This window comes from Microplitis mediator, chromosome 7 (assembly GCF_029852145.1).
Source record: "Microplitis mediator isolate UGA2020A chromosome 7, iyMicMedi2.1, whole genome shotgun sequence".
NCBI lineage: Eukaryota > Metazoa > Arthropoda > Insecta > Hymenoptera > Braconidae > Microplitis > Microplitis mediator.
The window spans coordinates 25988043-26015698 of NC_079975.1; the positions used below are offsets into that span (position 1 = coordinate 25988043).

Genomic DNA, 27656 nt, shown 5'->3' on the forward strand with positions numbered 1-27656 from the left:
AGGGGTAGGGTGCAAGTAAATTTAAAGGGGTGAGAACAGTTTACTAGAAAAAGAAGTGGGGAAGTAGGGTTGGTGCGACAACGACGCCATGCGGGAGTCAGTATAAGCGCTCGGGTTGTAGGTGAAAGGACCTCAATAACGAGTTCCAGCCCGATCCGGGTTGCTAATTATGCCAGGCGGCGAGGGGTCCAACTCCTCGATAAATTCATTAACAAACGTTAATAACAATGAATCGCGTTTGCCTACGGCCAGTGAGTCTGTTATCAATAATGACAGCTTGTGCGCGGATGATTGTGGTGATAACGCGATGACACTCGGTGATGGGGTCAGGAGGCGAAAGGTCATAAGGGCTGCCAAAGAAACACTCGATAAGGGTAAGAAAATTTATTCAAAAAAAGAATTTTTAATTCGCTTTTTTTAGACAAGTTCAAGCTCAAATGGGACTGAGTAATGGGCCGATAAAATTTAGTGATGAGAAAGCTGTCACGTGGATTTTAAGTAATGGTGTGTTTCCTTAGGGTAAATTTGTTTAGTGTTTCGAGGGTAATAAAAAATTTTATTGGGTAATATTGATGTATGTTTGGACGAGTTTTTTGGCAGAAGCCAAGTTCCTCCCTCGAATTCGTCGGCCCACTTACGGTGACCGAGTTCGTTCGATAAAAGAGAATGAGGCAGGAAAAAGACTGATACTACTCATTCTTGATATACTTTTTTTACTACTTGTACTTGCTTGTATTAAAAAAAAAAATATGAAACTGCTGAGGGCTGCATTTTGCTGGGATTTTTATATTTATATTTTTTTTTTATGGAGAAAAATGGATGTAAATGATTTTACTTACAGCTTCGAGGCTGCTGAGGCGAAAGATACCATGCACTGGTCATTTGATGACTCCCCGCCGCCTATGGATCCAAAAGGTTCCAACTCAAGTGAGTAGCTGAAGATAAAATATTTTATTTTAATGGAATTCTTTCAGAGCTTTGTTGAATGTACTGTCACTCAAAAGTTTGTTTTATCTTTTTATTTTTTTTTCAAAGCCTTTGAATTTATAAAGTCAATAATTCAGCTTTATAAATGTATTATTTTCTTGAATTCAAAAGTTTTATACTGAATTTTTAACTTTTCTTGTTGTTACTTTGTTTTTTTTTTATTTAAATAAAACATTTTCGGAGTCAGAAAAGTTTTACCTTTGGTATTTTTCAAAAATACGCTGAAATACTGGTCGTAGAAAAAAAAATCATTTACATTTTTTGTAGAGGATGATAAGAGCTACAAAAAATTACTCATTAATTTTTTCGATATTTCAAATATTCAAGACACAAATTCGATTTATAAGTCATCGCTAAAATGATAAAAAATGCAACTTCAATGGAAGAGCTTTTGAAAGCTTCTAGAGCTTCAAATATTCATTCCCACTAAAAAGTAAATCAGATGTTTTTTGTAGGGAATTTAAAGAGCTACAAAAAAGATCTCAACAACTTTTACGATATTTCCAATACTTAAGACGTAACAGCGGTATCAAATTTATCTCTAAAGAACTTTAAAGTGAGAGATTCCTTGAAGGAGTTTTTGGAGCTTTAAAGTCTCTAGAGCCTTAAATATCGATTTTACAAAAAAAGTCAATCAGGTATTTTTTGTAGGAAATTTAAAGAGCAACAAAAAACATTTTGTGAGTTTTTCGATATTCCCAATACCAAAGTCGCAATTTAGATTTAAAACTCAGATAATCGTATTGAGTATGTGTTATAGCTAACGGCGGTTATTGAATATGAGACACAAAATGTTACGACTGTGTTTCGTAGCAGAGAATCGATTAAACATCGGCAATCATGTAATACATATAATGGATAGTATTATGCTCATGTCAATTATCTACGATACAATATTGTATGAAAATCCTTGTTAGTGTTCGTTCTCGTTATATAAATGTATAAGTATATAAATATATGTATACACAAATAAATATGGAAATATGTGCATGTAAATGAAGAGCCATTAATGTGAGGGTTTTAGTACACGAATATGTACTCAGCGTAAGTTCTTATCAAACTGGTCACAGCATGCAAAAGCTGTCGCCTGAATGAAACGATTTCGTCCTTTTGTTTTTTTTTTCTGCTCACCCAGCAAAACCACAGCTTCAACTATTTCCATCCTCTCCACAAATAACGACTGGATTCAACCATTTTTACTCTCGGCTTTTTTTAAATCCGTCATCAATCAAGCAACATATTGCTTTTATTTATTTTATTCCACTTCACTCACCAGAAAATATTTAATAACAATACGACCTGGCCATAAAAAAAAATTAAATTTAAATGTGGGATAAAATGAACCGTGTAAAAAAATTTTAATTTCCAAACACAATTCATTTAATTAATTAATTAAGGGAAGGGGGGGCAAAACGGGATACTTAACGAAAAATTTAGTTTTTAGGGACATAAATATCGTAAATTGGCTTCATTTTGATTCTATTTGAAATAAATATAACGAATTTTAGACTGCCATCAGAAAAAAAATTTTTATTTTCTGCGGGCAAAATGGGATACCCCAAAAAAAAAGTAAATTTTTTTTTTTTTTTTTTTTTTCAAGTGAATAAAATTGATGTTATAATGTCTTTCTAAATTGATGTAAGTAATAAAATTGACGTGTTTCGGACGACGATACTCAATTTATCTGTGATTATTGTGAATAATTTTAGAGATTTATCTTTGATTAACGATGAATCAGTTATATATCGTTATCGTTATTTATTATAAATTTTAATACTTATGTTAAAAATAATGTTAGTTAGTTTTCATTCCAAAGAAATTATTTTTATAAGAGAAATAATTAAATATTGAATATTAGAAAATTAACATAACTGTTAATAATGTGATATTATAGCACTAGAGTTATAAAATATTACAAAATTATGAAAGTTACAATGTAACAGTTAAAATTATGATGACTACCAATGTTACAGTTTTAGAGTTTTTATTAGTATTATTGTTGTTATTGTTCTTGAGTTAATTAAAGAAATAAATTTCTTAATTTGTGATACTTGATGAAAATAAATTTGTAGTACGATAAAATTTGTACATTTTTTTCATTTATACTTTTCGCAAAAAATATAAAAACGTTTTTTTTTAGCTTTTAATAGTGTAAAATTATACTAGATGTCATTTTTGACCATTTTCGAAAGTTTTTCGAGAAAAAAAAATTTTGACAAAATTTTGAGGGTATCCCATTTTGCCGGCCTATTCCGTTTTGCCCCCCCCCCCTTCCCCTAAATAAAATTGTGTCCGTAATTGGGTCTGTAAAAAATAATTTACTCAAATTTCCTTCGACTAATTAGAGCGAAATTTTGATTTTTGTCTCTGTAAAAAAATTCCACGGGACCTCATTGTACTTTATGATAAATTTATATAATAAATATTAAATATAGAAGACGAAGAATTAAATTATGGCAAAAGTTATGTATTTATAATAATATGACCCCAGAGACGGGGTATAGTAACAATTGGTCTCAATGGAACCGCGAGCACTTAGTCACACGTGAGTTACCTCTATTGTATTATAGAATATCATACTACAAAGCATTCTAACGCTAGATGGTCAATGTGACAACTAACATATACCTAAACATATATAGGTATACTATAAAATCGATTTGTTATTACAGAGTCGGTGAACCCGCATGTTATATTTAAAACGCAATCGTCAGATTACCATAATGCCCGTAACAAAAAAAACTATCAATCACACGATACTCCGTCTTTCATCTCTTTTTTTTTTTTTTTTTTTTTTTTGCATACTATCCGTTTAAAGTACCGTTAGACTAGGAACCCAAAAAGCTAAATAAAGTGTGGGTTCGCGCAATAACAAGCTCGATTCTCCTTCTGTACTTCTTTGGCACGAATTACGTTGCTTTGGCAGTTATCCAACTCACACAATACCCTCACCGACATATCTCTCAATCTTTACGTACATATATGTAAACATATATCATACACATAGCTCACATATCTGCGAACGACCTAGTCACTTACTTGTACTACTGAATAAAAAAATCATTGTCTAAAATTGTTGTTCTTTATCTCGAAATCGCATCCGACATTCGCTATAAATTTTTGATAACAATTTTTTTTTATACTTTAGAGTAAAATTTAATTTTTTTTTCTATAAATATCAGTCACTAGTTTTTATTAAAATTAACTGGCGGGTTAGAGGTCAATTTTAAAATTTTTTTTATTGCCCGCTAATTAAAATCAATTGAGATCTTAATTATATTGATAGGGAGTTTTAATTATTATTGTTAATTAATTTAATTAATTTAATTAGTGATAATAATAATTAAAGAATTTTGAAGTTAAAATTGAAATAATTAAAAAAATTGCAGACGTTAATTTTATTGATTTCGTGGATATTTGAAAAAAATTGAATTTTTTTTTAAATCTGTATTTTTATTTTTAATTGATTTATATGCTGGCCAGTTACAAATGTTTTATAGAGAAAAAAAGTGACTTTCAATGCCAAAAGGACAACGAAACGTTTTTTTACTTTTTTTGTACTAATTGATTAAATCCATTAACGCCCGGGGATAAAAAATTCTCTCTGACTTCAAAGGGTTGAAAAAAAAATATTTTATTGGAATTTTTTCGTTTACGCAACTAATTAAATGGAAAACTAAAATTATTTAATTAAATCAATAAAACAATAATTTTATTGAATGGATTTTTTTTCAGTCCCTCAATAAAAAATTATTGGGAAAAAAAATTCTTATATTATCGTTTTTTTGTGGCCGTTAATTTTATTTTTATCAAGACTATCGAGAAAAATCAATGTCTGATATAATGGGCTATAAAAATTATATAACTTTTTTTTTTACAAAGCAATTCCAAAAAAAAAAAAACTAAAAATATGCACATCTAGAAAATTTTAAAAACTACAGGTGCAATTTTTTTGAATGCATTTTTTTTGTAATTTATCGTTTTAAAAAAAATTCAAAAATCATTAGACGTCGGTTAACTATGATCTTGAAGTTAGCAGACAATTGACAATTTTCGGACTTTTTTTTCCAACAATTTGATTTAAAAAAAAAAATAAATAAAAATATGCACATGTAGAAAATTTTAAAAACTACAGGTGCAATTTTTTTGAATGCATTTTTTTTCGTAATTTATCGTTTTAAAAAAAATTAAAAAATCATTAGACGTCGGTTAACTATGATCCTGAAGTTAGCAGACAATTGACAATTTTCGGACTTTTTTTTCCAACAATTTGATTTAAAAAAAAAATAAATAAAAAAATGCACATGTAGAAAATTTTAAAAACTACAGGTGCAATTTTTTTGAATGCATTTTTTTTTGTAATTTACCGTTTTAAAAATAAATCAAAAGATCATTAGACGTCGGTTAAGTTCAGTATCATGAATTCGGAGTGAATATGGAGTTTATTTTTCCAGCGAATCGATTTCCGAGTGAATTGAATTTTTTTTAAATTCACATTCACTCCAATTCGGATTTTTTTATGACAAACTAAATTCCCGTAGGAGTCAATTTTACTGTAAGGGAATTAAATAAATAAACAGTTCCGCTCCGTATTCGCATTCACTCCGGATTTACTCCGCGTCTACCCCCCAAATTTATTCCAGTGTAATAATAATCCATATTTACTGAATTTACAGGAATGCGATGTAGTAATGTTGTTTCCAAATGGCGCTAATGACGAAATACTAATGTGGTTATTAGGAAGATTACGTGCTGGAAATCCAGGACTTGTAGTCCACGTTCGACATCACACGTCATCTGATAGCTACGGATTTTATTTAACTGCACCCTTCCCTGTGTACGTACTCCATTAGCTTCCTAGTACTTTTTACTCTAATTATTATTATTATTATTGTAATTATAAAAGAGTTTATGAGCTCAGAAGTGCTCGTGTCGAGTATCTTTCGCCATTTATTTAGCTCCATTTACTTCTCTCATTCAAACTCCCAAGTAAATTTTAAAAAATAACCCGGGAATTATAAAAGTTTAAAGTTGAACTCGCGTTCGGATATTTTCAATAATTGAAATTATTATTTTTTTATCGAATTTACCAGCCGGTAAAATCCAGCCAACTTTGAGAATAATTTATTTCATTTAAAAGTTTTTATATTAAAACAGAACATTTTCATTTATTTTAGTATTCTCACAGATTATTTACTGCGACATATTCGGGTTAAAAGTATCGTTATATTTGCTATAAAAAATGCCCAATAATTTATTTCGTTAATTTAAGATTACTCATAAAAATATATCACTTTAAGTACTTCTTTTATTACTTTCATTTAAAAAGATAGTAAACGTCAAAATTAGTACCGAAAAAAAATTTCGTTATTTATTTTTATTTATTCACTTTTACTTTCAAGTCAAATAATAAATAATCAATAATAATTTTCAAAATTAATGTGAGGCAAAATGGGTCACTAACAAAAATTTTTCAAAAAAATTATGACCGAAAAAAATGAATGATCCTGAAGTTAGCAGGCAGTTAAAAATTTTTGAATTTTTGTTTGAACAATTAAATTTGAAAAAAAAATAAAAATAAAAATATGCACATGTAGAAAATTTAATAAACTATAGGTGCAATTTTTTCAAATATTTTTTTTTTTTAAATTTATTGTTTAAAAAAAAATCCAAAAATTATTGGACGTCGGCTAACTTCAGTATCATAAAAAATGAACTAATTTTAGATCAATGATTTTTTGAAAAAATTTACAGATGATCCATTTTGTCTACGAGTTAAAAATAAATATGTGAATGTATATATATATTTTTTTTGAAAAAAGATTATTGAAGGCTGCAGAAGAAGTTCATTTACCAAAAGCCCTAAGACAGGAGTACGGCGGAGGATTGAAAGAATTTATACACACTGAGATAAATTGTTTTGAAGGAAGTGACGACCAGACGCTTTTTTTTACCACACAAGAGAGACAATCTCTGGTGCTACATCTTCTTCATACACTACGAGCGACCCATCAAGATTTATCAAGTCTTCCGGGCGTTAAATTAGTCGAAGGTCAAGCTATCATACCCAAGTGTATTTCTTCGGGCATTATTTCCCAGGTAACTTGCAGGGGAAAAAAATTTTTTGGGTTGAGTAGAAATTTAATGTTAATAATAAATGTAATTGTAAAAATTAAACAGGTGTTTCCATTACACGAACTTCCGGCTCTAGAAAAATTACAAAAGAGCTGGGTGAGGGCGTTTTTAAGTCCGCAGCCGCTGGACGAAATTTGTAATTATTTTGGCGTTAAAATAACCATGTACTTTGCGTGGCTGGGGCACTACACTACTGCGCTTGTGGTTCCTGCTGCAGTGGGTGTCATATATTGGGTAAACTTTTTTTTTTCCTGTTTACTCTGTTGGCTTTTAAAGTCTAAATCGATTTACACAATGTCTATACTAAAGTACTTTTTATATATTTAACGCCTTGAAATTAACGCGTGTGTACATTTTATAAAATATTGAATCTCGACTTTGAAAGCTGGTTTATCGATAATCTATATTTTGATTTTTTTTTTTAGTAAAAGAGCTGAGGCTTAAAAAATTTTTCTCAGTTTTCATTACAAGTCACTTAAAAAAATTTGAATTCAAAATCTCCCGCTAAAATTTAATATCCGTATTTATTTATAAAGTCATTACGCAAAAAAAAAAATTCTATACCCAGCCTTGCAGTTAAAAAAAACTAAATCTATATTTTGATTTTTTTTTTAGTAAAAGAGCTAAGGCTTAAAAAATTTTAAATCTCAGTTTTCATTACAAGTCACTTAAAAAAATTTGAATTCAAAATCTCCCGCTAAAATTTAATATCCGTATTTATTTATAAAGTCATTACGCAAAAAAAAAAATTCTATACCCAGCCTTGCAGTTAAAAAAAACTAAATCTATATTTTGATTTTTTTTTTAGTAAAAGAGCTAAGGCTTAAAAAATTTTAAATCTCAGTTTTCATTACAAGTCACTTAAAAAAATTTGAATTCAAAATCTCCCGCTAAAATTTAATATCCGTATTTATTTATAAAGTCATTACACAAAAAAAAAATTCTGTACCCCAGCCTTGCAGTTAAAAAAAACTAAATCTCTATTTTGATTTTTTTTTTAGTAAAAGAGCTAAGGCTTAAAAAATTTTAAATCTCAGTTTTCATTACAAGTCACTTAAAAAAATTTGAATTCAAAATCTCCCGCTAAAATTTAATATCCGTATTTATTTATAAAGTCATTACGCAAAAAAAAAAATTCTATACCCAGCCTTGCAGTTAAAAAAAACTAAATCTATATTTTGATTTTTTTTTTAGTAAAAGAGCTAAGGCTTAAAAAATTTTAAATCTCAGTTTTCATTACAAGTCACTTAAAAAAATTTGAATTCAAAATCTCCCGCTAAAATTTAATATCCGTATTTATTTATAAAGTCATTACACAAAAAAAAAATTCTGTACCCCAGCCTTGCAGTTAAAAAAAACTAAATCTCTATTTTGATTTTTTTTTTTTAGTAAAAGAGCTAAGGCTTAAAAAATTTTAAATCTCAGTTTTCATTACAAGTCACTTAAAAAAATTTGAATTCAAAATCTGCCGCTAAAATTTAATATCAGTATTTATTTATAAAGTCATTACGCAAAAAAAAATTCTGTACCCAGCCTTGAAGTTAAAAAAAACTAAATCTCTATTTTGTTTTTTTTTTTTAGTAAAAGCGATAATTTTAAATCTCAGTTTTCATTACAAGTCACATTAAAAAAAACTTGAATTTAAAATTTGCCGCTAAAATTTAATATCCGTATTTATTTATAAACTCATCAGGCAAAAAAAAATCTGTAGCCAGTTGCCTTGAAGTTAAAAAAAGCTAAAATGATTTTTTTGGCGAAGGTCGGCATCATTGGCAGGAATCAAGCAGTAGAAGATGTGGCCTATGTTCTTTTCTCGATTTTCAATGTTATCTGGGCGACTGCGTACTTGGAAACTTGGAAACGTAAAGGCGCAGAGCTGGCCTACAAATGGGGTACATTAGATCAACGGGACGATTTACTTGTAGAACCACGGCCTTTGTTTGTCGTAAGTCTTTATACGTTTCTTGCCATCCCATTCAACGAGCGTTTGTTCTCGAGTGGACACTTCAGCCCCCAAAAAAAATTTCAAACTACAGCCACAGCTAAAATTCTATTTTTAAGGGAACGCTGCAAGTATCGCCCGTTACCGGAAGACTCGAACCCACGTACCCTAATTGGAAGCGAAATGCCATCCGCTACTGTATCACCGTTCCCGTTATCGCGGTCTCATTATTTTTCGTTTTCATCGTAATGATACTGAGTTTCCAGATCCAGGTAATTTGTTATCTTTTCGTTACTCCGAGCGGGTAAAAGAAAATTTTAATACCCATTAAGTACCTCTATTATTATTTTTAATTACCAGGACTGGTGGGACGCTAAATTGGAAGCTGCTGGCTACGGTTTCTGGTTGAGTTACGTCCCAAAAGTACTATTAGCGATAGTGATAGCAGTTATGGACGAAGCGTACTTCAAAATAGCCGTTTGGTTGAACGATTTGGGTAAAACATTTAATATTTGTCAAAATAAATAAAATAATAGATCGATTACTGAAAGAGCTGAGCTTTGTGTCTGTATATTGATTTAATATTTATTGTAAAGAGACGATACGAAAATCTCGGAGTTAAAATTCAAGTCTTTCAGTCTCGATCGCTTATGGACCTTGACGCTCTGCATGATAGAAAATAGAATAGATCGATAGTCCGGTGATTAAATAATTATGAAATAAACTTCTTGTTGACAATAAGATAGATGTAGATAGAGTCTTATTTATTTAATGTGTGTTGGACGCAGAAAACTATCGACTTGACACCGAGTACGAGAACCATCTGATCTACAAAGTGGCCCTGGTAAATTTTTTTTTTGTTATTTATTTATTTATTTTGTAGAAGTATTTTTTTTTATTAAGTATTTTACTACAAGCGGAATCGAGTTTTTCTACATCAGTAGATACGGAGTCATGGGTCAGCCAAATTTACGGTTCAATAAATTTAACGACCGAATTATTGACGGTCAAAATAACGTTCAAGAAATTTTTTTTAAGAACGTTTTCGAAATTGCATTTAAAGTAAATTTAAAAATTCTGATAAAAAAAAAAAAAACATAATTTGAAATTTAAAAAAAAAAATTATTTTTTATAGAAAAATATCCCATAAGAAAAAAATATATATCCGGGCAAATCTGGAATTTGTCGCATATATGCAACGTATATATAAATATATGTCTCATATATACAGATTTTCCCGGATATATATTTTTTTCGTATGGGATCTCAGAGCTTCCATTAGTGCCAAGAATTTAACAAAAAAAATTTTAAATTTTCAAAAAAAAAATTACTGCGCATGACTTTTTTCAAAATCTAATTTTAAAAAAAACTAAATTTACAAAAAAAAAAAAAAAATTCTAGTTTCAGTTTGTCAACTCATTTCTCTCGCTATTTTACATCGCGTTTTATCTCCAAGATCAAGAAAGACTAAAGGAAGTAAGTCGCCATTTTCCAAAAATTTTCCTGAACTTTCATTCCAATTATCATCACAATTTTCTTTAATTAAAGCAATTGGCGGCACTACTGATAGCCCGGCAAGTGATAAGTAATTTAAAGGAATCAGCTGTCCCATACCTAATCGAGCAATTGCGATTAGCGCGACTCAGTTTCGAGATGTTCGGAGCCTTGAGTCCCAGCGAAGCGCGATCGCCACCGGAAGACACGTGTCCGCCGTCGAAACCCGCCGAGGAGGCGACAGAGGATCACAAGCCCGACAATAAGGAGGACAAAGCAAAGCAGCAGCAGCTTCGGACCATCAGCCAAGCGGAATTGGAGAGTTCACTGTACCGAGTAGGACACTCTGCTAATTCTCTACTTAGTGACATTACTTTTAAGGTTTGGTTCTAGACCTCACCTACTCTAGATCGCAAACTTTTTTTTAAATTGTCCTGTCCATAAAACATTTCATTTATCATCCGCACATTAATTGGCTTAATTAATTAATTATTTTTTTTTGATTGGTCGATTTAATAAATTAATTAAGATGTTAATTAACCAACATATTATTTCATTTTGTCCTTTGTTCTTTATGTTAATTATTGTTTTTTTTAAATTTAATTTAAAAATTATTTATCAAAATTATTTAATAATTTTTTTATAAATTCTTCATATCGATCTTCATCGTCGTCACACGCAGATTCAGGCGATCAAAAAGGTAATAGTTTGCTTCACCGATTTATTTATTTATTATTATTGTTATTATTTATTAATTATCGATTTTTACTTTTACTTCACTGCATAAGCACGAGCCCTGCGCTGCTCAAGACTTTTTTTGTGTCCCCGTAAAACTAATTTATCGGTCCAATAAATAATTGTTTATCTATTTCAGTACGACGGCGCATTTTCCGAGCACTTGGAAATGCTATCGCAGTTGGGATACGTGTGTTTATTTTCATCGGCGTTTCCTTTGGCGGCGATGGCAGCATTACTGGGTAATTTATTGGAATTACGCGGTGACGCTTTTAAACTTTGTTTTGTGTTGCAACGTCCGTTTGGTCGGCGGGTATCGAGTATTGGTACTTGGCAAGTAAGTTGATTGGAATTGACAATTATAATTTAATGGACAAAAAAATTATTTTATTTTTTGCCCGGTAACTTTTGAGAAATTTTTTTTCAGTTAATTTTTATCATACATTAAAAAAATCGGGAGTGAATTCGGAGTGATTACGGATTTTATTTATACCCAAATTTACTCCATCACTCAGAGTTCTGGAGTTTAAAAAAATCACTCCTCCGGAGTAAATGGGGAGTTTGTTTTTTCATCGGAGTAATTTTGGAGTGAACTGGATTTTATTTAAATCCGCATTCCTTTTTATTTGGAGTATTAACATTAAAATAAACCCCTCTTCGGAGTGAATTTTAAACCAGAGTTTGAACATTACAATAAACTCCATTTCGGAGTAAATTTTACCCAAAACAGGAGTTTTAGGAGTAAAATAGTCCCCTTTGAATCGAATTTTACTCCAAACCGGAGTTTTAATATTAAAATAAATTCCCTTCGGTGTAAATTTTACACCAAACCAGAGTTTCAATAATAAAATAACCTCCCTTTCGGAGTAAATTTTACCCCAAACCGGAGTTTCAGGAATAAAATAGTCCCTTTTGAATCGAATTTTACTCCAAACCAGAGTTTTAAAATTAAAATAAATTCCCTTCGGAGTAAATTTTACTCCAAACCGGAGTTTGAATATTGAAATAAACTCCTCTTCGGAATGAATTTTAAACCAGAGTTTGAACATTAAAATAAACTCCATTTCGGAGTGAATTTTACCCCAAACCGGAGTTTCAGGAATAAAACAGTCCCCTTTGAATCGAATTTTACTTCAAACCAGAGTTTTAATATTAACATAAATTCCCTTCGGAGTAAATTTTACTCCAAACCAGAGTTTCAGGAATAAAACAGTCCCCTTTGAATCGAATTTTACTTCAAACCAGAGTTTTAATATTAACATAAATTCCCTTTGGAGTAAAATTTACTCCAAACCAGAGTTTCAATAATCAAATAACCTCCCTTTCGGAGTAAATTTTACCCCAAACTGGAGTTTCAATAACAAAATAAATTCCGCTTTGAATCGAATTTTACTCCAAACTGGAGTTTCAATAATAAAATAAACTCCCTCTCGGAGTGAATTTTACTCCTAGATTAAATAATGTCATTTACTCCGCATTCACTCCGGATGTAATCCGCAAATTTTCTCCGTGTATTTAAAAAGTAAAAAATATTTAGCTTACAAATAAAAATTTTGTATTTTCGTACGACAATTTTCACCAAAAATATATCGAGAACTCACCTCTAGTTTCCTATATATACTTAGTGCGATTAATTGCTTTATAATTAAATAAATAACTAAATTATGATGATAATAATGATAATTAAATTGACACGTAGAACGCAATGGAAGCAATGGGTTTAGTAGCAATTTTGGTGAATTGTGCCCTAATTGGTCTGAGTGGTCAGGTGCAGCGCATGTTTCCCGAGATGTCAGCGACGCAAACAATCCTCCTTATTGTCGCCCTCGAGCACATTATGTTAGCAATTAGATTTATAATAACCTGCGCGATACCCGACATCCCAAGCTGGGTCGCTACGGAAATGGCCAAGGTTGAATTTCTGAGACGCGAGGCTGTCCGAAGGCTGTCATCGACACCTTCCCCCGACCAACAGGCACAGACGGTTATAGGTAAATAGATTATAAACACGCATTTGATGATTTTCATTCCGCACCTCACGCGCACGAGTGCCCTCTAGCCTTCTTAAGAAAAGAGGGTACGAAAAACCCGTTTGAGGTGCGGACTTAATTTTTTTTTAACTTTTTTTAAACCTAAATTTAAAAGTAGAGCGTGTTTATATAAAAATATTAGTATGATATGGCGTTTTGCGCCGATTAACTGGCTTCGAACTCAGGGAGGTTCGTGGTGAGTCCAGCAGACGGTGAAAGTGATGCCGAAGCGACCCTCATCAGCCAGGCCGGGTCCCATTCGGAGAAAAATGGAGCGAGTCAGGAAGGGACACCTGCGGACACGGGAACGTCTTCGGCGATCCACACCCCTAGCAGTCCACCGACGCCGGGAGTATCCGCGATGCCTAAAATAGCAGCGACGCCTCCAGCTCTAGAGACACCTGGTAGTGTCGGCAGCACCAGCGACTCCGGAAGTATCTTCTCAGCGAGCTTCAATGCCAGCACTACTCGCGAGTCTCATAACACTCCTAGATGTTCAATTCCCGGTGGAGAGCGGGGTAAATATTTATAGTCTTCCTTTGAGTTTTAGGGTAAATAAAATTGTCATGATTTTGACCAGGTCGGCGTTCTCGAGACTGGCTGACGAGTGATCGCGACTCATCATCACCTGGTACTGATCAGTACAGCCATCACCTGACAATCGGTCCCCATGGCGGAGTGGACTGGGTGAGAAAACTTGGACTCGATGGATCTTCTGGACGTAAGTCCAGTGACTCGGAGATTACTGGGGCTCCGGAAACTAACGTCGAGGATTTGACCCTCCATCGATCCACTGACTGCATTGTGTCTAAAGAATTGGCCTCGTCATCAGACAGCGATCTTTTGAGGTGCGTGAGGTGTGAAAGTGCTGAGCTTTTTAAAATTATAAGTTTTTTCTAATTTTGTTGCGCAGGTCAGCGCCGCCATGGATGCAAACCCATCGCAATCAAAAATTCCGGTTCTCGCCCGAGAAAGAAAAAGCCCGAGAACGTGATCGACATCATTCGGGATCTCAATCCGTACAATCGTCACATCATTTACAGTTACGTGATACGGATTCACGTGATCGTAGGTCTTCAGGTCATGAATCAAGCGGTGGCTTATCCAGTGGAGGGGCAGGAAATGACAGAGGAGCTCACGGTATTGGCGCGACAGGTCTGTCTGATTCGACACGTACTATTTCTAGTCAGGAGGAAGAAAAACCATCGAAGGAAGACCGCGAAGCTAAAAAGACACGTGTTAAGCAGAGTCTGATGAAACGCGCACGTTCGGTGGCAATATTTTCCCTTAAATTAAAAGAACGACGGGCCAGAGAGGCTGAGGTTAAGGCCAAAGAGGCTGAGAGAGAAGCAAGATGGCAACAGCCACAATCTTGCGTCGGGGGTGAATTGTCTTGTATACCCATTGAGAAACTCATATCCGTTGATGATATTGCCGCGATGGAAGGTCGTAGGATGAACCATTAGTTTATTTTTACGATTGATTTTATTTTATGGTTTTGATAAAAGGTGTTAGTTTAGGAATAGCAATAAGGAATTTTTTGAAGTTTTTTTCAAGTGATCCAAGGAATTTTATGAAATTTTTTATTACTTACTAAGAAATTTCTTTAAAAATCATTTATTTTTTTACTTTTCAAAAAAAATTATTTTTATACGATCTAATAATCACTTTAAAAAAATCTAGTGTCTAAACTACTGGTTTTACGTGAAAATTGATTGATACATTTTCTGTAGAGAATTTAATTTCCTACAAAATCGTACTCTTATACTTTTTTCATATTTTCTATATTTCAGCCGGAATTTTAATTTAAAGTAAACCTCTAAAAAATCAGCGGAACAAAAATTTGAATTTTCGACTCAAAATTAAAATTCTACATAAACTATTGAATTTACATAAAAATTGATCGAGACTTTTTTGTAGGAAATTAAATTCTCTACAAATTTGTACTCTTATACTTTTCTCATATCTTCTATATTTCAGCCGGAATTTTAATTTAAAGTAAACCTTTAAAAAATCAGCGGAACAAAAATTTGAATTTCCGACTCAAAATTAAAATTCTACATAAACTATTGAATTCACATAAAAATTGATGGGAACTTATTTGCAGGAAATTAAATTCTCTACAAATTTGTACTCTTATACTTTTCTCATATTTTCTATATTTCAGCCGGATTTTTAATTTAAAGTAAACCTCTAAAAAATCAGCGGAACAAAAATTTAAATTTCCGACTCAAAATAAAAATTCTACATAAACTATTGAATTTACATAAAAATTGATGGGGACTTTTTTGTAGGAAATTAAATTCTCTACAAATTTGTACTCTTAAATTTTTTTCATATCTTCGATACTTTGGCTGTAATCAACGATTTCCCTAATTTCCACAACAAACTTGCCTAATAAATTAATTAAAATTAAAATTTCCTTGTCCATCAATTGAAAAAAATTCAAACTATTCCGGAAATCTATGCAACAATCTCCCAACTAACTGGTATAAATTAATTTAAATTAATTTGCTAAGTAGATTATAAAGAGAAACCTAGTATAGATATCAGATTGGACGGAACGACGCACAATGAATCGAGACATCGAGTACGGTAACTTAATAAATAAATTAAAAAACATGCCTTTGCACTACGAAAAAAAAAAAAAAATAATAAATAATAATTCCATAACGATCATCATGACCCTCAACAAATCTCCCAGCCCCTCTCAATCAAACTCATTGTAAATCGTCAATTCAAATCATCGATTGTAATAAAAAAAAATTAAAAAACTAAAAAAAAAAAATAACGCGCTCGGTATGTGGGGATGTATTTGATGATGAGCTAAAAATAGCTGCTAGATAATATAGTTACGGCATATGTAGAATACGTAAATAAAAAATAACGTCCAGATAAATTTTTGTAAAGTAAAAAAAAATTACAATTACAATTACAATAGAAGCTTCGTGATAATTGAGCAATGATAAAATAATAAAATGGTAAAAAAATAAATGAGTGATGAAGTGGAAATTCATCGTGATTAATTGTTGTTAAATATAATTGTTGATGCTGACATTATAAGCTGTTGAATAATAATTATAATAATAATAAATGTTAAAAAATGTACTTTACTTTTTTAAAGTTGAGTTTTTAATGATGGAAAAATAATTATGTAAATAATTTATGCCGACTTTTTTTAATTTATGATCATTTTGTAAAACTGACAAGTTATTAGGGTGTGTAAACGTTTAGATGCTTTGGTAATTTACTTGGTACTGTAATGTAATTATTAATTATTAATTACTTCCGTGAAAAAAAATATGTCAATTATTTTTATTTTTGTTAGTAAATTTATAATGTAGTTAAATGCACACATTAATGTTAATGATGCGTGTTTGTTTAGATGTTTTGTATAAAAGAGATGTGAGCTATTGTAATAGATTAAAAAAAATCTCTGTGAATATTACTGTCGTTTATTTATTTTTAGATTTCCTTCATTCTTTGTTTCAGGAAAATATTTCAAGGATTTTTTTCTTAATGGCCCGTGATATTGACAACATATATATTAGACTGAATTAAAAAAAAACGACTAATTTTTTTTTCTTCATTATATCGAAAATGTTGTTGGAAATGACGAAAAAAAAATACCGTGAAAGTTTGAGCTCTTAATATTAATATTAACAACTGCCGCATCGCAATTTTCAATTTCCCGTTTAAATAACATGGGAAAATTTATTTTTTAAGCTTTGGAATTTTGTAGCTCACGGTGGGACCAATACTTTCGAATGTTCAAGACATATTCTTATGGGGAATTTGACGCTCTACAAAAAAGGTCTCTTATAATTTTTCGATATTTTCATTTCTTCAAAAGTAATTCGAAGTTAAAGTTAGATAGACGATAAATTTTCACATTTTTTAAATTTTTTGACGCAACCATCAACTTTATCCGAAAATTTTAGAGGACATTTTTTGTAGAGCATTTTATTTCCTACAACTTATCTCGAAGAAAATTTTCGATATTTCACTTAAGTCGTATGTTATTCGCAATTAACTGAAAATTCAATATAATTAATTTCGAGCAACAAAATTTAGATTATTCAAGAAAATTTTCAGTTAATTGCAAATAACATACGACTTAAGTGAAATATCGAAAATTTTCTTCGAGATAAGTTGTAGGAAATAAAACGCTCTACAAAAAATGTCCTCTGAAATTTTCGGATAAATTTGATGGTTGAGTCAAAAAATATAAAAAATGTAAAAATTTATCGTCAATCTAATTTTAACTTCGAATAACTTTTGAAGAAATAAAAATATCGAAAAATTATAAGAGACCTTTTTTGTAGAGCGTAAAATTTCCTATAAGAATATGTCTTGAACATTCGAAAGTATTGGTCCCACCGTGAGCTACAAAATTCCAAAGCTTAAAAAATAAATTTTCCCATGTTATTTAAACGGGAAATTGAAAATTGCGATGCGGCAGTTGTTAATATTAATATTAAGAGCTCAAACTTTCACAGTATTTTTTTTTCGTCATTTCCAACATTTTCGATATAATGAAGAAAAAAAATTAGTCGATTTTTTTGAATCAGTCTAATATATATATATATATATATATATATATATATATATATATATATATATATATATATATATATATATATATATATATATATATATATATATATATTTTTCCTTGTTTATTATGTAAAGCAATTTATATGAATCATAGTAAATTATTCAAAAATAAGTTAATTTTTCTACACCTGTCTTGCGTAGGAGAGACGTAAGTCAGGATTTACTCTCTTAAAATGAACAAGTGAAATTCCACTGATTCAACCAGATAATATAGATTTATATGTTAATTAATGTAACATGTTTTTGGATGCCGACACAAGATTTTTTGACAGCCACGAAAAATATTATATTTATGTATACAGTCGATGATAATATTTATATAGATTTTTGTTGATAAAAATATTTGATGACTGATAACATAAGCGGATGTAGTGGGGAAAATAATAATGATAAAGCCGTAAACGTTAGTTGATTGTGACAAATGAAGTCTTAAATAAAACCGACATCAAGTCACTTGATCCCACTTGATTTACAGTACTCGTTTATTTAAATAACTCTCAATACCCGCGTTCCTAACAGTCTAGTTGTCAAATCACGAGTTACGAGTCACGTGTCCCGAATCGCGAGCCGCGAGATATTTTCATAATTTAATTTCCACTGGTAATTTTTTCCAGTCTTGCCATGGACTTGACGAAAGTAATCAGCAGTAAATTCAGTGAAGAAAATTTGAAAAATATTTTAAGCAAAGCAACAGGTAACGTCAACGTTTCTTTGACTGGATGGAAATTCGAAGCCGGATCAGCCAAAGGCGACAACTATCTTTCAGTTGTGCATCGCGTGCAAATAGACGGTCTGGCTGACGGTAAAAAAATCCAGACGAAAGTCATCATCAAAACACTGCCACGTAATGTCGCGACACGTAAAACTTTTCGCAGCTCCGAGTTGTTCGAAAACGAAATAAATTTCTACAGCAAGGTAACGTTTTTTTGAATTATTTCATCAACATGAATGTAATTTATGAAAATTTCGGTGGGTTTTTAGGTTATTCCTTTGATGAAAGAATTTCTGGAGACTAAGAATCTGAAGCATTTGCTGCCAGTTCCCCAGTGCTGGGATTTTCACTTCGATGGCGACAATGATTTCATTGTTTTGGAAGACATCACGACCCGCGGATATGGACACGTTGCCAGACAAGATCCATGGAAGCCTCAAGACATCCAGGTGATTCTAAAAACGCTCGGACAATTCCACGGAATATCATTCGCGTTCAAGGATCAGTGTCCTGAGGTTTTTTCTAAGATACCAAAAATTCTCAAAGAATGTTTCTATGGAACTGAGGAACACTGGGCGTGGTACGGAGAGTACTACGTAATTATCTATTCAATTACTAAATTATTTAATGAAATTTTAAAACCTGGACCCCTTTCCGCTAATGAAAATACAATTTTAATTTTCAGACTGAGACAGTGAATGTTGCCAAAGACGCGGTATCTAAAGAGTACCCAGGAACGGAGGAAGAAAAAAAATTTACTGCAATACCCCCACGTTACTATTTTGAAAAAGCCATGGAAATTTCCAGACAAACTGAGGCTCCGACGTCTGTCGTTACTCAGGGCGACTCTTGGGCAGCGAATTTCATGCTGCGACTTGATCCCAAAGACTCCAAAGAACCACCGGCTATTTTGCTGGACTTCCAATTAGCGAGATGTTCTAGTCCTGTTACAGATATCGCGTATTTTCTGTACACTAGTACCGATAAACAAACACGGGACACTCAATTTCAAGAACTTCTCAAGTTTTATCACGGAAATCTAATCGATACAATTTTATCTCTGGGTTCTAAAGTTGATTTGTATCCATGGGATTTATTTTTACAAGAGGTTCATTTTTTTCAAAGAATTTTTTGCCGCGAAAAATTTAACGACAGTAAAATTTTCGCTGAACTCAAATTTTTGCATCATGAATTGAAAGTAAAAATTTTTTGAGTTGAGGAAAAATTTCCTGCGCCAAGAAATTTTTTTTTGGGTATAATTTGTAATTAAGTTTAATTCTTTAATGATCTTATGGAAAATTAATTTTCTAGGTCAAGGAAAAATTTGTCCTGGGATTTGGATTTTCAATCGAAGCTTTGCCGGTCATGACGATGGACGCATCAGAAGCATTCGACATCGAAGACATTGAAGGCACTGAGGCCATAAGTATTTCAAAAGTTTGGAAAGTCAAGCCGATAACGTGCGAAAAACAGCGTAAGCGCGTTGCCGACGCTATGGTTCATGCGATTCATCAAGGATTTATTTAATAATTAATTAATTATCAATTAGCAAATTAAAAAATTACTCTAGATATTAAAATCAATTAAAAATCAAATTTTTTTTTATAACTCGTGATAAGATTTCATAATTTTTAGTAAATAAAGATAAATATTTTATCAAACTATTTAATTACATTGTCTCGTTATTTATCTTTATTATCAGACAAGTGCTGATACTGTTCCTACAAAAACGCGGCGTCAATTAAAATTTTGATTATTAAGCAGCTTTATTTTTAGTGGTTTCATTTTATAATTTTAAATTTTACCGCTTGATTATTTGAGCGCCAGTGTCACCAAAAATAGTGACGTGTATTTGAGGGTGTAACAAGTAACAAATATTTATTTTGTATTTTAAAAAACGGCCCAATTATTAACAAGGTACCGAACACTGACATAAAAAAATCAAAAATAATTAAATTGGAAAAATAAAAAAATCTGAATAGATTTTAAAAATTCGATCAGAAATCTTAGAATTTTTATTTTTTAATTATTTATTAATATCATATATATTTGATATATTTTAATAATTGCAGTGACATTTTGGGATTTTGGCCGTAGAAATAAAATTTTGAATTTTTAGTTTTTGTAAGATTTTATTTTGAGAACAAGTCAATAATTTTGCGGGAAAATGACTAAAGACCAGGAGATTTTAAAAAGTATTAGCAAACTATTTACGGAAAAAACATTAGAAAATGTCGTAAGAAAAGCAACTGGTGAAAATGATATCGAAATAATTGATTGGAAAAGCGAGGAAGCTTCTGCGAAAGGCGACAGCTATTTGTCAACGGTAACGAGAATCACAATTGAAGCGATTGTCAATAATAAGAAAAACGATTTTAAAGTTGTCGTGAAATCATTGCCGGAAAATTTGGGCCGCAGGAAAACTTTTCGCAGCACGGAATTTTTCAGAAACGAGATAACATTTTATTCAAAGGTATTGTGATTAAATTATTGTCGGTATTGAGTAAATTGATTGAAATTTTGATTTAATTTAAAATTTTCAGGCGATGCCGTTGTTCAGGTCGTTTTTGGAACCTAGAAAGCAGAACCATTTGCTGTTGGTGCCCGAGTGCTACGCGTTTGAGCTCGACGGGGAAAATGATTTCATTGTACTGGAGGATGTGACGGTTCGGAATTTCGGACCCGCGTCGAGGAAAAGTACTTTGAGTATCGAGGAATTTAAATTGATACTGAAAGCGATGGCGAGATTTCATGGGGTTTCTTTTGCGTGCAAAGCTGATGATGAAGAAAAGTTTTATAATGTCGCGGATTTGTTGAAGGAAACTTATTTCAGTGATGATCATTGGGACTGGTATAAAAATTTTCAGGTAAGATTGAATTATTTTTATAGATTTTTAATACAGAAGTTTTTTTAAATTTTCTAGTCAATTGCAAAACTTTACAAAATTATCTAGTCAATTTAAAAATTTTCCAAAATATTCTAATCAGTGTTGGAATTTTAAAAAAATTTCAGAAATGATCTAGTCAATTTAAAAATTTTCCAGAATATTTTAATCAGTGTTGGAATTTTTTTTTAATTTCAGAAACGTTCTAGTCAATTTTAAAATTTTCCAGAATATTCTGATCAGTGCTGGAATTTTTTTTTAATTTTTTAGTCAATATCAGAAATTATCTAGTCATTTTAAAATTTTCCAAAATATTTTAATCAGTGTTGGAATTTTTCAAAACTTTTCTAGTCAAATTCAGAAATGATCTAGTCAATTTTAAAATTTTCCAAATTGTTTTAATCAGTGTTGGAATTTTTCAAAAATTTTCTAGTCAAATTCAGAAATGATCTAGTCAATTTTAAAATTTTCCAAATTATTTTAATCAGTGTTGGAATTTTTCAAAAATTTTCTAGTCAAATTCAGAAATGATCTAGTCAATTTTAAAATTTTCCAAATTATTTTAATCAGTGTTGGAATTTTTTTTTAATTTCAGAAACGATCTAGTCAATTTTTAAATTTTCCAAAATGTTCTAATCAGTGCTGGAATTTTTTTTTAATTTTCTAGTCAATGTCAGAAATTATCTAGTCATTTAAAAATTTTCCAAATTATTTTAATCAGTGTTGGAATTTTTCAAAAATTTTCTAGTCAGATTCAGAAATGATCTAGTCAATTTTAAAATTTTCCAAAAATTTTAATCAGTGTTGGAATTTTTTTTTAATTTCAGAAACGATCTAGTCAATTTTTAAATTTTCCAAAATATTCTAATCAGTGCTGTAATTTTTTAAAAATTTTCTAGTCAATGTCAGAAATGATCTAGTCAATTCAAAAATTTTCCAAAATATTCTAATCAGCGCTGGAATTTTTCAAAAATTTTCTAGTCAAATTCAGAAATAATCCAGTCAATTTAAAAATTTTCCAAAATATTCTGATTAGATTTGGAATTATCCACAATATTCTAAACAGTGTTGGAATTTTTTTTTAATTTCTAGTCAGTTTTTAAATTTTCTGAAGCATTTTTTTTTTTTTATAAAATGTCCAGTTGAATATAAAATTTTGAAAACAATTTCCAACACACACGACTCGAATTAATAAAAATTTTTTAAATTAGAAAGTGGCAATAAAAATTGCAAAGGACGCGATGGAAAAAGAATACCCAGGGACAGAAGAACAGAATAAATTTTCGCGCATACAGGGCACTGAGTTATGGAAAAAAAGCGTCCAAGTGTGCGGGCAAACTAGAACACCATCATCAGTAATAAACCAAGGAGACGCGTGGGCGCCAAATTTCCTAATGCGGAGCACCGAAACCGGGGAAAAAGAAGCTTTGCTTCTAGACTTCCAGCTCGCGAGATGCACCGGCCCGGTTTCCGATCTCTCATTCTTCATTTACTCGTGTTCGGATGCCAAGTTACGCGAGGCAGAGTTCGACAATCTCCTGGAATTTTACTACGAGCATCTGTCCGCTACCATCAAGACCCTCGGCGGCGATCCCCTTAAAATCTACTCCCGCGAAACGTTTTTCGAACAAGTCCAGAGTGAATTCGGGCATGGGCTAAATTTCTGCTTGGAGTCAATTCCCCTGAGCACTTTAGAGGAAAACGAACTCTTTGACCTGGACGGCATCAAAGGCGACGCCGTTGATCTATCGGATGTTTGGAAACTCAAGCCAATTGAGAATCAAGAAAACAGGAAACGACTCGCGGATGTTATCATGCACGCGATCAAACGCAATTTCATATAAAAATTAATTAAAAATAAACTCAAGTTTTTAATTTTTTATATTCAGTTGAATAAATATACAAATGATTTGTACACAAGCTTAAATATATATAAGTATATATATTTTTATAATGACAACGACTCAAGTATTTTAAAAATAGAATATGTGGTGACCACAATTAGATTTATTACAATAATAATAATAATTTATGTATGTATATAAAGTTATTTATCGAGTTTACTTAAGGCGCGTGAATGAGACCACTTTGCTAGGATTTAATAGTTTATTTGCAAGAACAAGCCCATCAAGCTGCTTCTAAGTCGCCTGATTTAGATCTCTAGTGAGTCCACTGGCATCAAACACCACATTGTCATCATCGTCTTCCTCATCAAGCGGCAGTGGTCGCATTTCGATGTCCTGTTTATTCGCAAGTATCCCATATTTCCTTACCATTTGTGCTGGACCTTTACGTAACCTGCGAACAATCAAGTGATTTAAATATCTTGTATATTACACCCGCTGATTTCAATCATCTTATGAAATTTTTCCTTTTAATTAATTATTAAATTTATGATCCTGAAGTTAGCAGACATCTTATTATTTTTGAATTTTATTTGAGGCGGTTAATTTGAAAAGAAAAAAATTTGAAAAAATTGCACCTGTAGTTTTTAAAATTTTCTACGTGTGCATATTTTTATTTTTTATTTTTTTGTAATTGATTTGTTGAAAAAAAAATCCGAAAATTTTGAATTGTCTGCTAACTTCAGGATCATTTAAATTTAATTAAAAAAAAATCACCAGAAAATTGAACTTATTTTTGATCCGATGTATAAATTATTAAAAATAAAATATTTTACAAGCTATCACGGACTACATTGTGTCCCCATTAAAAACCATTACCTGGATTATTTTTATGACCAAAAATAAATTAATAATTATGACCCCTGGCATTTTGCGCCATTAGTGTAAGTATTTTCTGGTAATTAAAAATTACTAAATAGTAAATTACCTTGTGCTGCGAAATACCAAGTAAGCGACTCCGATCACACTGAGACCAAGAAAAACATAAAATGCTCTCATCATCGCTCCTGAATCTAGAGATGGTCCATGACCAGAGGGAAGCTGTCATCAATAATAAATAAGCCAACAATTAAAAAAATTAATTCATAGTTAATTATGATCCTGAAGTTAGCAGACATTTTAAAATTTTTGAATTTTCGTATTTCAATAAATCAAATGTAAAAAAATAAAATAAAAATATGCACATGTAGAAAATTTCAAAAACTACAGCTGCTATTTTTTCAAATATTTTTTTTTTATCTTCTATCGTCTAAAAAAAATCAAAACATTTTTAAACGTCTGCTAACTTCAGTATCATAGTTAATTAGGTGTCTAATAATTTTTTAATTTTTTTAACAACAATAAACAAGTAAAAAAAAAATTATTTAAAAAATTGCACCTGTAGTTTTTTTAAATTTTCTACATGTGCATTTTTTTACTTTTTTTTTTTTATCATTAATTCGTTGAAAAAAAAAATCCGAAGATTTTAAATTGTTTATGATACTGAAGTTAGCAGACGTTTAATAATTTTTTGATTTTTTTTTAGACAATAGAAGATAAAAAAAATATCTTAAAAAATTGCACCTGTAGTTTTTTAAATTTTCTACATGTGCATTTTTTTACTTTTTTTTTTTTTATCATTAATTCGTTGAAAAAAAAAATCCAAAGATTTGAAATTGTCTGTGATACTGAAGTTAGCAGACGTTTAATAATTTTTGGATTTTTTTTTTAGACAATAGAAGATAAAAAAAATATTTTAAAAAATTGCACCTGTAGTTTTTTAAATTTTCTACACGTGCATATTTTTATTTTATTTTTTTACAATTGATTTATCGAAATACGAAAATTCAAAAATTTTTAAATGTCTGCTAACTTCAGGATCATAAATTGTCTGCTAATTTCAAAGATACTCAAGTTAGCCGACGTCTAATAACTTTCGGATATTTTTCAAAACGACAAATAATAAAAAAAAAAAATATTTGAAAAAATTGCACCTGTAGCTTTTTAAATTTTCTACCCGTGCATTTTTTTACTTTTTTTTTTTATCATCAATTCCTTAAAAAAAAAAATCCAAAAATTTTAAATTGTCTGCTAACTTTCAGGATCCCAGTAAATTAAATTCAAATTTAAAAACTACTTACCCCCACATCATGAGTTTGATTACCAGTAGCCAGAGTACTTTTATCTTTCAAAGTACTCGATTTTATTAATTTATCAATATGTTTTGTTTCACTTTGTGGCGAAATATGACTATTGTTTTTATTTAAATTACCATCATTAAGAGTTACGTTATTTTTATTATCAAGCCTCTGATTAGCCGGCGCCTGGGTCGCGTTGCCGGCATTGGGATTCGCGACATCACAACGCGACAGGTTAATTGTTAAAAATATATAAACAATTACTGTCGTTGACAACAATGAGGTTGATGATGTTGCTGATGATGAAAAGTATTTTGAAAATTTAAATGACTTCATTGCCCTGTATGCTGCTTCATACGTGACAGTCTCTTAATGGACAACAAATTGCACAAATAAACTACTGACAGCTTGTACAAGTAATTTGATTTTTTAAGTAACATTACCACCTCTACGCTATTATTTAACAATCTAATGAGCGCTAGGTTTTTTCCAACACATGCATAACAACTCGGTACTGAACAACTGACTGATGCAAGCAAGAGTTTCGTGTGTGTTTGTGTTTAGTTTAGATTTTAATTTTAGACATGATCGTTTTCATGACTCGGTTATTATTTTTTTATGATAATAAATGCGTGGGATATTTATATTATATACTAAAAATACGTAACGCAAGATGAGTACTTACCTTTAATGGAGATGTTTGATGGATGACAACACCAACGAGTAATTAATTTGCTTGTTACTTGTCCAGTTGCTGGTTGGAGAACGAGTGCGTAGAAAATGGCGCGTGGTTTGAATTCTAGCTCGTGCGCGAGAAATATTTTTGTCTAGGGCGCGCCAGATTTGAATTTTGGGTTCGAACTGAACTTCGAAAATGGACGACAGTTGACTGTTGTGCGCTATCGATTATTTGACTTCGATTATAATCGACTTTTAACAATCGATTGTTGCAACTCTACACTGCGGCACTATGGCATGAATATTATTTTAAACTCGACAACACATAAAACTCGAATTTCCATAGTGACTACGCTTTTTTATTCCAAAGTACTAAGATTTCAAAAATAATAGTGAAGTTGTAGGTCTCCCCCATTCAAAATTGACTAAACAATACATTTCTGTGAGTCACCCCGTAAGAATCACCTACTTTATGGCATGAATATTATTTTAAACTCGACATCACATAAACTTTGAATTTCCATAGTGAGTTCGCCGTTTGATTTTAAAGTACCAAGATTTTAAAAATAATTGTAAAGTTGTAGGTCTCCCCCATTCAAAATTGACTAAACAATACATTTCTGTGAGTCACCCCGTAAGAATCACCTACTTTATGGCATGAATATTATTTTAAACTCGACATCACATAAACTTTGAATTTCCATAGTGAGTTCGCCGTTTGATTTTAAAGTACCAAGATTTTAAAAATAATTGTAAAGTTGTAGGTCTCCCCCATTCAAAATTGACTAAACAATACATTTCTGTGAGTCACCCCGTAAGAATCACCTACTTTATGGCATGAATATTATTTTAAACTCGACATCACATAAACTTTGAATTTCCATAGTGAGATCGCCGTTTGATTTTAAAGTACCAAGATTTTAAAAATAATTGTAAAGTTGTAGGTCTCCCCCATTCAAAATTGACTAAACAATACATTTCTGTGAGTCACCCCGTAAGAATCACCTACTTTATGGCATGAATATTATTTTAAACTCGACATCACATAAACTTTGAATTTCCATAGTGAGTTCGCCGTTTGATTTTAAAGTACCAAGATTTTAAAAATAATTGTAAAGTTGTAGGTCTCCCCCATTCAAAATTGACTAAACAATACATTTCTGTGAGTCACCCCGTAAGAATCACCTACTTTATGGCATGAATATTATTTTAAACTCGACATCACATAAACTTTGAATTTCCATAGTGAGTTCGCCGTTTGATTTTAAAGTACCAAGATTTTAAAAATAATTGTAAAGTTGTAGGTCTCCCCCATTCAAAATTGACTAAACAATACATTTCTGTGAGTCACCCCGTAAGAATCACCTACTTTATGGCATGAATATTATTTTAAACTCGACATCACATAAACTTTGAATTT

The 27656-nt window shown here is 31.1% G+C and overlaps 4 protein-coding genes across 8 annotated transcripts in view; 2 read left to right on the forward strand and 2 right to left on the reverse strand.

Annotated features, from left to right (window-relative positions):
• LOC130672503 (anoctamin-5-like) overlaps positions 1-933 on the reverse strand; it is a 35098-nt gene extending 34165 nt beyond the window's left edge. The window contains exon 1 of the mRNA XM_057477119.1: positions 840-933. Coding sequence (XP_057333102.1) covers positions 840-871 — 32 coding nt within the window. The 5' untranslated portion in view covers positions 872-933. The remainder of the gene's footprint in view (positions 1-839) is intronic.
• LOC130672502 (anoctamin-8) lies at positions 86-15988 on the forward strand. 5 transcript variants are annotated; one of them, XM_057477113.1, is made up of 17 exons: positions 86-374; positions 842-927; positions 5664-5824; positions 6810-7086; positions 7168-7356; positions 8882-9067; positions 9184-9336; positions 9425-9560; positions 9853-9908; positions 10466-10540; positions 10613-10939; positions 11241-11258; positions 11433-11630; positions 12993-13284; positions 13509-13841; positions 13904-14171; positions 14237-15988. In XM_057477113.1, the coding sequence occupies exons 1-17, from the start codon at positions 170-172 to the stop codon at positions 14787-14789; spliced, it is 3513 nt and encodes a 1170-aa protein (XP_057333096.1). In that variant the 5' UTR covers positions 86-169; the 3' UTR covers positions 14790-15988. The 5 variants fall into 5 exon arrangements, with proteins under 5 accessions (XP_057333096.1, XP_057333098.1, XP_057333100.1 ...); XM_057477115.1 differs by having other exon boundaries at positions 13530-13841; XM_057477117.1 differs by having other exon boundaries at positions 10613-10894.
• A 2382-nt stretch (positions 15989-18370) lies between these two features.
• On the forward strand, positions 18371-23381 carry LOC130671999 (uncharacterized). The gene is made up of 7 exons (XM_057476179.1): positions 18371-18855; positions 18922-19248; positions 19338-19760; positions 19964-20173; positions 20808-21125; positions 21196-21519; positions 22749-23381. The coding sequence occupies exons 1-7, from the start codon at positions 18562-18564 to the stop codon at positions 23379-23381; spliced, it is 2529 nt and encodes an 842-aa protein (XP_057332162.1). The 5' UTR covers positions 18371-18561.
• A 127-nt stretch (positions 23382-23508) lies between these two features.
• On the reverse strand, positions 23509-26175 carry LOC130671361 (uncharacterized). The gene is made up of 3 exons (XM_057475206.1): positions 25562-26175; positions 24370-24482; positions 23509-23835 (listed from the first exon to the last, which is right to left on the reverse strand). Exons 1-3 carry the CDS (start codon positions 25892-25894, stop codon positions 23676-23678), a joined length of 606 nt encoding a protein of 201 aa, XP_057331189.1. The 5' UTR covers positions 25895-26175; the 3' UTR covers positions 23509-23675.
• Between the last annotated feature and the right edge of the window lie 1481 nt (positions 26176-27656).

Coding starts and splice junctions, on each gene's coding strand:
- LOC130671361 (XM_057475206.1), bottom strand. CDS start 25,894: ATGAAGTCATTTAAATTTTCAAAATACTTTTCATCATCAGCAACATCA. Junction 24,483..25,561: donor ATCAAACTCATGATGTGGGG/GTAAGTAGTTTT, acceptor TATTGATGACAG/CTTCCCTCTGGTCATGGACC. Junction 23,836..24,369: donor TTGGTATTTCGCAGCACAAG/GTAATTTACTAT, acceptor GATTGTTCGCAG/GTTACGTAAAGGTCCAGCAC.
- LOC130672502 (XM_057477113.1), top strand. CDS start 170: ATGCCAGGCGGCGAGGGGTCCAACTCCTCGATAAATTCATTAACAAAC. Junction 375..841: donor CAAAGAAACACTCGATAAGG/GTAAGAAAATTT, acceptor TTTTACTTACAG/CTTCGAGGCTGCTGAGGCGA. Junction 7,357..8,881: donor CAGTGGGTGTCATATATTGG/GTAAACTTTTTT, acceptor TTTTTGGCGAAG/GTCGGCATCATTGGCAGGAA.
- LOC130671999 (XM_057476179.1), top strand. CDS start 18,562: ATGGACTTGACGAAAGTAATCAGCAGTAAATTCAGTGAAGAAAATTTG. Junction 18,856..18,921: donor AAATAAATTTCTACAGCAAG/GTAACGTTTTTT, acceptor GTGGGTTTTTAG/GTTATTCCTTTGATGAAAGA. Junction 21,520..22,748: donor ACTGGTATAAAAATTTTCAG/GTAAGATTGAAT, acceptor TTTTTAAATTAG/AAAGTGGCAATAAAAATTGC.